Source organism: Platichthys flesus, chromosome 15 (genome assembly GCF_949316205.1).
Source record: "Platichthys flesus chromosome 15, fPlaFle2.1, whole genome shotgun sequence".
Classification (NCBI taxonomy): Eukaryota; Metazoa; Chordata; class Actinopteri; order Pleuronectiformes; family Pleuronectidae; genus Platichthys; species Platichthys flesus.
Window position 1 is genome coordinate 16658625 of NC_084959.1, and position 9760 is coordinate 16668384.

General features: G+C 41.6%; 1 protein-coding gene across 1 annotated transcript; it reads left to right on the forward strand.

Moving 5' to 3' along the window:
• Positions 1–8998, forward strand: chrne (cholinergic receptor, nicotinic, epsilon). The gene is made up of 12 exons (XM_062405530.1): positions 1–118; positions 4213–4346; positions 4893–4937; positions 5077–5186; positions 5277–5432; positions 5541–5641; positions 5721–5921; positions 6290–6404; positions 6531–6645; positions 6735–6942; positions 7844–7977; positions 8108–8998. The coding sequence occupies exons 1-12, from the start codon at positions 49–51 to the stop codon at positions 8273–8275; spliced, it is 1557 nt and encodes a 518-aa protein (XP_062261514.1). The 5' UTR covers positions 1–48; the 3' UTR covers positions 8276–8998.
• The last annotated feature ends 762 nt before the right edge of the window (positions 8999–9760 follow it).

Genomic DNA, 9760 nt, shown 5'->3' on the forward strand with positions numbered 1-9760 from the left:
TTATATTTATAAATAGTGCCGTGCTGGGCAGCGAAGCGTTCTTGGAATATGATGGCACAGCGCAGTTTTGGGATATTTTTTGGAGTAGTAACTATTCTTGGGCAATTAATGGTTGAGGGTAAGTGGCACAGTTGCAAGCCTTTGGCACGTCCTCATCGACTGGCCGGCTGCCGTCGTCTCTATCAAAATAATTTTCTGTCTGTCATGTGCCGGCTGAAGATCAGTGTGCAGCTTTGAAACTAATGCTGACACGTTGGAGCGGATTTTCCTAACTCTTCTCTTCGCACTAAAATGTGCTCACACCTGTACACACGTGCTGCTGTATTAACAACATCTTGAAACTTGTGTATTTTAATAAAGTTTGGAGGCAGAACAAATTATTTCCTTCATTTGATGCATATCTGCAAGCTAACATACAGATTATAGCATTATATAGTATATGTACATGATGCCGTTAAGTGTATATAAACATAATCATTGTCTGAGATGGTCCATGAACATTATTTATATACTGACATTACATTTAAACACATGGCATACAAAACAAACTGTACACAGAGCTCGTCATGCTTTTTGTCCATCCACTACTATGCCTAACCGAATATTTTGATGTTGACATGGATCATCTGTCACATAACCAGTCGCTCGATTATATGATGCAGTCAGTGCAATTTTTCAGGCGGGATCAAATAAGTCGGTTAGCCTCAAATAATGGGAAAGATCATCTGTGCTTTGTCATGCAAGCAGCATTACTGCAGTGCGTAACACTAAATCCCCCAAACTAATACTAAGTCTATAAATAAAGTGCACAGCCCAGTGCACAGCTGTGCCCAAAAAGCCCAAAAAAGAGTGGATTTTTTTGGGAACATTGTTGGCGCGGATGTGGGAACAACAAAACTGAAAGGCGGTGAAACTTTAACTATGATAGAAGTTTTATATAAATAATATTTATATGGTTTAGTGGAGCTTAAGTGATTCTGCCAATGCATTTTGCCACTTGGGAGGGAAAGGAAACTTGTTGTGGACAAATGCTCCCTGAGTCCATCTTGTTGGTAGAGGTCAGTGGAGTAAGGTACAACCAGGGATAAGAGTCCTCCTGGAATGTAGACTCCTGCTATCATTTCTCTGACATGCTTAAAATGCCAGGTCACTCAAATATCACTTGGAGTTTGGGAACAGTGCTGTTGTGATTAGTGTCCATTTCAAAACACCACTCATCTTCACTGAGAGAAGCACAGCTCATTTAGGCTGAGAGAAGCTCTTGACATTCTTACGTCAAACCATAGTGTCATATGAATTTTTGTGTCAGACACAAACGTGACATGAAGTTGAGGCTGTTGTCGGTCATTTGATCTCTACACACGTTGCATGTAGCAGTAGCTGCACGTGTGAACTCAAACTAAGTGGAGGTGTGATATTTGGAATTAACTCTCCTCCTCCCTCAGTCTTCATCAAGTTGTTATGGTCAGAATCAGGAATGCAGACAACAAGATGCTGAGGTTCAGTGATTCATTCCCTCTAGACAGCACCAGACCCTTTCTTCCTCTTGCTGGGTCACATAACAATCCCTTCATTTTTAAAACGCTCCCAGCAGTAGAAGTGTGCACTGGGTAGTAGGTCACAGTCATCTGGGGTGAGTTGATTTTCGCGTTTACCCCAGTTAAACTGAGATGTTGCAATGTTTACCTGTTTGTCCGTTTTAATCTGACATATTACACTGCCTGCTCTCTTCGGTCAAGGGTCCCTTGAGCCAAATCACAAAAAACACCATTTAGAGCTGGTTTTATCTGGGGACAAAGATTTTATCAGCCAACGTTATGCGGTCTTCATTGATCACCTTTGAGCTGCCTTGATATACTATCATGCTGGTTTACAGGTCAGCTGCAGGAACTGACCGGGTCGAAGCTGAGACACAAATCAAACAACTGTTGCCACATATTAATATAACTGCTCTTAGGGAATTAGCTGACTACTGCATTTAGAAGCACATCAGTTACTGTGTGACTCCCATGGCACACTGAAAAATCAGTGCCTACTGTTTACCATACTTACAGTAATTAGTTTGTTTGAATATCAGCATTGCTTTTTTAGCCATCGATCACGAAACACTTTTTGGGTGGATGAACAAAAACAGTAAAAGTAGGCTGTAAAAATATCCTTTAATTTGATAGCACTTATCTAAACGAGGTTACAAAGGGCTTTATACATAGGATTAAAACAACACAGAAAAAGATTAACTACACTAGAATGGTACTCAATAGAGCAAATACCTCTGCCAAGGTCCAACAGTCCTGTTGTGAAACCACGTTTCAATTCACTAGATCAAACATTTTGTTCAGGTCTGCACCTGATTGCACACACTCAATGAAATCAGTTCCTTAAACATGTATTTTTTCAACGAAAGATAAAGAGAAATCAAGAAGAATTATGAAAAACAGGGTTAGGGTTAGGGTTAGGTCAGGGGGTGCACAGGGAGTGTGTGTGCATCTGCCCCCTGATCAGGAGCTGCAACAAAAATATAATGTTCTTTATTGGGTCATTCCCCCCCACTCTGCCAAATGTCTTGAAAATTGGTTTGCAGAAAAAGTGTGACCCGTTTGTGCATAATGCTGGTAACAAACTAATAAATTAACACAAACCATTAACCAAATAAACACAAACAAACCTCCTTGGCGGAGTTAATGGGAATAGAAACATAAACAAAAGAAACCGTAAATTTCCTCCATTACCAATGACAGAACAACTGGGAAAATAAAGCCATTTAAAAAATTATGATTTCATGAAAGCTTCCTATCAGGGAGAACTGTTTTTGCTTTCCTCAGTGATACATTTTGAGAAATTGCTATTGAGCTATGAAAAACTCAGAGGCATAACGCAGATGCATTACACGTCTTACTCTACATTCTCACATTTTTACTGAGTGATCTTCACTCATCCATGTGTCAAGTGTAATATTCAACAATATTCAATCATTGACAAATGCCTTGGGAGGTGAGACATCTGACCACTGTCATTACACTGCCCACCTCATAAACTGTCCCCTGGGACAATCGTGACTATAGCTCGAATTCAAGTGATACATTTGTGTCTGACTCTACCAGGGCATGGATCGATCATGGCGGGGAACCTGATCTTTGTGGCTTTCTAGTATGTGTTATTGATACCATTTCTGCCTATTAATGATATTGATGATTATTGTTGATGCCCCGAGTGTGACTTGAAGTGGTTTAGAGTTTCCCAGCTGCTGTGTAATCTGAGCTATGGGTAGTGACAGCTGGGAGGAAAGAGGCAAGTGGTCGGAAATAAACTCGGCCTTTTCTTACTCTGAGTGTCTCTTGAATGTTATTCTGAAATACACTGGAGCCGAGGAGAGTAATAAAATGCTACTACTGCCATGAAGTGCAGTTTTGAGCATGGCCACACCATAATAGGATAAACAGGTACATAGAGTCGTCAAACCGGCCACATGTTAGCAATGCAGCAATATCCAGCTGAAGTTTGCTAATATTCGTTAACATTAGCCACCACATGCTAATGGTCACACCATAGATAAAAACCTAAAGATCCTCCCATTATCCAGAAACAAAGTTGAAATACCCCAGATGGTAACGCCGCCATCTTGCACATTTGGATGCATCAATGTAAAATGACCGAAAAACACATATTTGAGAAAAAATATGTTCTGTGTATATTTTATTTCCCTTACCTTGCCTCATTCATTCCAACAGCACATCCATGTGAGGCTAGAATTACTGTCACCTCAATGTTACATGCAGGTGTTCGCATCCTATTTGATAGTTAAGCCTAAAGCATGCATACATAAATCATGTTGTGTCCTTATGTCTTTCTACTGACAAAACAGTTGGTGCAACTCTGTCTGGGGCATCTGAATTAGATGTGAAAGTCCATGAGCGTAGACACTACGCTGTCCTGCTAGTTGGCCCTTTATCTATACCTTGACCTTGGGTATTGCTCTGAGAGAGAAGGGAGAGTGTGTGGAATGAGATGGGCTCTATTCTCCGACTGGTGCTGTACTGATGTAAAGTGTGAGGAAGATACCAAATTCCTTCACATTTACATAGTCTCACTTTTAACGGTACCAACGTTTTTTTTTAAATTTTTTACATTTTGAAGACATGTGTGTCTTGGCCGTGATGATCCCCTCATGCAGATCATAAACTGACCCAATTTCTCATCTGTTTCTCCGTGCAGTGCAGTGTAATGAGGAGTCAGAGCTGATCGCCCACTTGTTCAAAGACTACAAGAAAAACATACGACCTGTGGTTCATCCTGAGGACAAGCTGACGATTCAGATTAAGATGACCCTCACTAACCTTATCTCACTGGTGAGAGCTCCCCCTCCCTACTTGTTCTCACAAAGCCTGGCTGTATATTAAAGATATATTTCTGTGACATGGACATGAACCCAGTTAGGCACTCTGCCAATCGCACACATTGAAGCTGCTTTCAGACATGAACCGGACGTAGAGGTCCTCCGGACATTCTCTGGAGGGGCTTTCTGTGTGAACGTAAATGTCTGTGGAGAGCCTCTGGACCTTCTGCTGACTTTTTCCAGGCCAGCCCCCTAGAATAAAGTCCACAGAATGTCCGAGGGGAGACCACAGCAGGTGACCCCATGCAGACAGACACAAGAATGTGACAGTCCCAAAAATTCAAAAAATGACACTGACGTACATGTCAAAAGAGATTTTTTGTAATTCGAACAGATGCAAGGGTCGAAACTAAAACATGGGATCTCCTCACCTGAATAATTCCTGTGATGTTGTGAATGCATCTTAGCAGAGAATCTCCTGCTGCGTTCTTCATGTGTGAAACGCAACCTCGGCAGAAAGTCCGGAAAACTCAAATTCTCACATTCATTTGCACCACAGAATGAAAAGGAAGAGACTCTTACGACCAACGTGTGGATTGAGATTGTGAGTTTTCTCTTTCTTCATACTCATAATTTTGTTTTGGTTGCAGAAATCATGGAACAACTTTTCAAACTGTCTACATTACTAACTCGTTCGGTCCTCTGTTGTTTCTAGTGACCTTTCTCTTTAATGTCACCTACAGCAATGGGTGGATTATCGCTTTATGTGGAACACCTCTGACTATTATGGCATTCATACTATTCGTGTCCCGTGCAACACAGTGTGGCTTCCTGACATTGTCCTTGAGAACAAGTAAGACGCAAACACGGCGCCATTATACAATTTGTTTGTCGTTTAGAGCTAAATATGGCGTCAACTCTTTCTGTGCATCCTTCTCTGCAGCATTGATGGCAAGTTCGACGTGGCTTACTATGCCAATGTGTTGATCAGCAGCACTGGGTCGATGTACTGGCTACCTCCTGCTATCTATCGGAGCACTTGTGCCATCGAGATCACCTACTTCCCGTTTGACTATCAAAACTGCACGCTAGCATTCCGGTGAAGTACAATTATATCATAAGTAAATACAGTACATATATGATATGTGTAAGGATGTATGAGTTTCCCTCTATTCAATCCTCTCCTCCCTCACTGCCACATCCCCAGATCCCAGACTTACAGTGCCAAAGAAGTGGAACTGATTTTGGCTGTAGATGAAAAGGGACAGACTATTGAGTGGGTGGACATTGACCCAGAGGCTTTCACAGGTACAGCGCATCCGCATTCAATACTCCAACATTCAAAACATCTAGTTCCTCTGTGGCTTAATGCGCTTTCACTGTACAGAGAATGGCGAGTGGGCCATTGTCCATCGTCCGGGCAGGAAGATGATCAACAAGCGGTACACCCCGGACGACCTGGAGTATCAGGAGATCCTGTACAACCTGATCATCCAAAGGAAGCCGCTGTTCTACATCATCAACATCATCCTGCCCTGCTCCCTCATCTCCTCATTGGTTGTACTGGCCTACTTCCTCCCTGCACAGGGTAGGTAATTACATGTCATTATGGCTATCAATGACATAGTATGGGGCAGTAGCACAAAAATATTCAATGCTAAAAAATGTTAAGTCTCGTAATGTTTTGCACCTGGACACAGAACAGAATGATGATATAAAAATACCAGAATTTGGAAGCAGTCAATTGACTTATTTTGATTTATTTAAATAATAATACAACCAACCATGCAACCAAACAAAAATTAAGCTTGTTCAGTCAGTCTTGGTAAGATTCCTAACTGACGCCATATGATGTTATATAATTACTGTCTGAATATGACACACAATATTCTTCATAGTTCTGCAGGTATAATCTTTCTATTTGGTCTCCTAAGTCTCTGTTGTCCCCTTCCACAGCTGGAGGACAGAAGTTGACTGTGGCCATCTCCGTCTTGCTGGCTCAAACTGTCTTCCTCTTCCTTATTGCTCAGAAAGTCCCTGAGACGTCTCTCTCCGTCCCTCTAATTGGCAAGTGAGTCAGCGTGTGCTCTCTGCTGACCTCTGCCGATCACTGCTGGTCTTCTTTCTTTCTTTTGAACCCATACAGTTTGAGTGTCTTGTCCAACCCAGATCTTGTCTGATTTCCTCCCCGCTTCAGGTACCTGATCTTTGTCATGTGTGTAACTACTCTCATTGCTACCAATCAAATCGTGGTGCTGAACATCTCCCTGCGCAGCCCCAGCACTCACACCATGTCCCCCAGCATCAAACATGTGAGTTCCTATTTATTTTTTTATTTTTTTTTAACTCTATGTGATCATGTGTCCTGACAACTGCCTATCCCTTTTTCGGTCTTCCTCAGGTGTTCTTGGAGATGGTGCCTCGTTTCCTGGGCATGTCCCCACTGGTGGACGACAGCGAGGTGACGACGGAGGTCAACGGAGTGAGGGAGCGACGGCGCAGCTCCTTCGGCCTCATGCAGAGAGCAGAGGAATATGTGATGAAACAACCTCGCAGTGAAATGATGTTTGACAAACAGAGAGCGAGGCACGGCCTAACCCGGTCTGTCGGTACGACTTTTTGTTACGTATTTCGGCTCAAATACTTGCCTGAATGTTCCAGAGAGAGACTAAGTGGTTTCCCTACCCCAACAGAATGTGTTTGTGCTTTGCTGGATATTATTCTAACTTATAAATATAATTTCTCTAAATGTGCCTACCCTTTTTTCCTTAAGATCCTTGAATTATTTCTGGGGAAATAAAACACCTCCTCTCACAATCAGGGGCGGATCTAGGGGCGTAGCCTTGGAGCACTGACCCCAGCTGAAATCTGATTGGCCTCTATACTGCCAGTGTCAGTCATCTTAAAAAATAAAGTGGTTACGACTTACTTAACATAGGAGAATTTGTTACAAATTTGTATTTACACAATGTGCTCGGACAAGCAACACATTTCAAAATGTATTGATTGATGTGTGGCTTTGCTCAAAGCTTTAGAGCTGACAATAAATCAGGATCACTTAAATGTGCACCTTGTGGAAAACAGAATGGTGTATGGATTGTGGACATATTACTGGCCCCACTGTTTACACCTGATTTAGAAAAAATCCTGGCTCCACCCCTGATCCAGATCCGCACCAAAATGTAATGAGTTCTTGCTTGAGCCACAACAAATTCATCCTCCAAGTTTTGTGGCAATACACTCTGTATTTTTGCATAATTTTGCATAATATGCATGGGTGAAAATATAGTCTCCTTGGCTAAGGTAAACATGAGTATCTATTAGAGCAATATCATCATCATGATACGGCTGCGGATTTATACTTGTTTCCCTGACTCATTTTGGTATTACAGGCATAACCTGTGTTTTTCAACACCTTAAGCTGCCTCATTTGGAAGATACCAGAGTCTACCTCAGGAGAAGCTGTAGAATACTGATCTCTAATTGTCAGCATCTCCTTCCCCCCTTCAGTGGATAATATGGACGTCAGCAGCACAGCCAACCTGTACAAGAGTTTGGCCCAAGCTGCACCTGAGATCAAGCAGTGTGTGGATGCCTGCAACTTCATCGCTGAGAGTACCAGACAACAGAACGACATCGGATCTGTGAGTGTGACTTTAGACTTCAAGTGCCCATCGATCAGATTTTGGCTAAGGATGCTCAATCTTCCATTTCACCATTCTTTTAGGTAAGTCTTCATTCTTTAATCTCTATCTACTCTTTTTCCAACTGCAGGAAATTGAAAGTTGGGTACTGATCGGGAAGATGATTGACAAAGTTTGTTTCTGGGTTGCCGTTCTCCTCTTCATGATCGGCACGGTGGCGATCTTCCTGACAGGACACTTCAACCAGGTGCCAGAATTTCCATTTGCTGGCCAGAGCAAGAAATACACCCCGAAATAAGAGAGTTAAAAAAAAAAAAAAAAAAAAACATTTTCATTCAGAGCTGTCTTGCTTCCATGACTCGTCGGGTTCAGATTCAGAGTTGAGTTAAGTCATGCTTACAGCTCAGACCTGTATTTGTGAACACTGTTAATGCTGCTAAGGATTTTTTATACAAATACGCAGCTTTTTTTTAGGTCTTCATTTTGGTGTCTAATCATTTGGATGTACTGTATCGTTGGATGAGGTCGAGCTTCATCATCATCATAGAATAGAATATCATTTATCTGTTCTGTGATAGAAAAGACTATAGTTCTTAGGGGTCATGGTTGAAAGTGCTTAAGCCCATTTACCACCATTCTGGGAGTGCTTTCTATTGAAGCTTCCCAAATCAAATTACTGCAGCGTTGCGATATTGTGTATTTAATGCAGCCACATGGACTATAAAGAGCTATATTCAAAAATAGCAATCACAAAGTTTTACTGCTCGTCTTTCATGGGCTTCAACCATGTACCACACTAAAATACATATCTACTTAAGTCTGGATAAGTTGCCGTGCATGTACTATGTCTTATATAAAGAGCCTGTGCATATAACTCGAGCAAGCCTGCTCTGAATCAAAGCCTTATTCTTCTTACTATGACTTATTTATTGGAAAGTCTTGTTAGAGGTAGATGGCTCGGAAGGGATATCGTCTTGATGTCATTGTGCCATGTTTTTAAATAAATGTTTTATTTTGTGCATCCTGACTTATTGAATCGATTTATTGCAAAGGATGTGACCCAAAAGGTTTGATCGTGAATTGTAGTAGCTCTACATGGAGTCTGTATATCAGACTGGGTTGTATGCATCACAGAGAGGGATCACTTATGTAACCGCAGGACAATTATGGGTAAATATGTATGATTGCTATCCTTCACAGCTGTCAGTGATGCAGGACAAACACATTTATTACTCCAATATCCTCCAGCCAGGAGGATGATCAACCAATGTTATTACCCAGATGACTTGAACTATCATAAATACCTTGTTCTGTCTGACAGTCTAAAGGAAGCAGCTGTTTTACATCATCCACTTCATCCTGCCCTGCTCCCTCCTCTCCTCACTGTGTTTAGATTAAAAGCACTTAAACATTATTACTTCAGGTTTACCCTGTTTCTCTTCATTTGCAGTTGTGTTCAAAGTTACATAAGTGGGTGCTGCAAGAGCTGCTATACACCATTTCGATTTGTAATAAGGTTAAAATCAAATCCAGCAAATAGATGTTTAATAAATGCATTTCATTCTCAGTCTTATAAAATAAAGGCACATTTTTTCACTTGGGATCCCAAGTTTACTCATCATGCTGCTCACTCTTAGTCCTGCACAACAATATTGTATTTTTCTAATCCCCCTCTAATACTTGTGGAGGTGGTTGAACGCCACCATGTGGTGTGAATCTGCACTACACCAAAGCAAAAAAGGTCTTCTTTCCTTATAACAGCGCCACCCCACGGCCAACATTC

What these genes read in the sequence shown, in the direction of transcription:
- chrne (XM_062405530.1), top strand. Translation starts at nt 49, where the DNA reads ATGATGGCACAGCGCAGTTTTGGGATATTTTTTGGAGTAGTAACTATT. An exon ending in GACATTGTCCTTGAGAACAA is followed by an intron (nt 5,187 to 5,276) that starts GTAAGACGCAAA and finishes CCTTCTCTGCAG; the next exon opens with CATTGATGGCAAGTTCGACG. An exon ending in TCCGTCCCTCTAATTGGCAA is followed by an intron (nt 6,405 to 6,530) that starts GTGAGTCAGCGT and finishes TCCCCGCTTCAG; the next exon opens with GTACCTGATCTTTGTCATGT.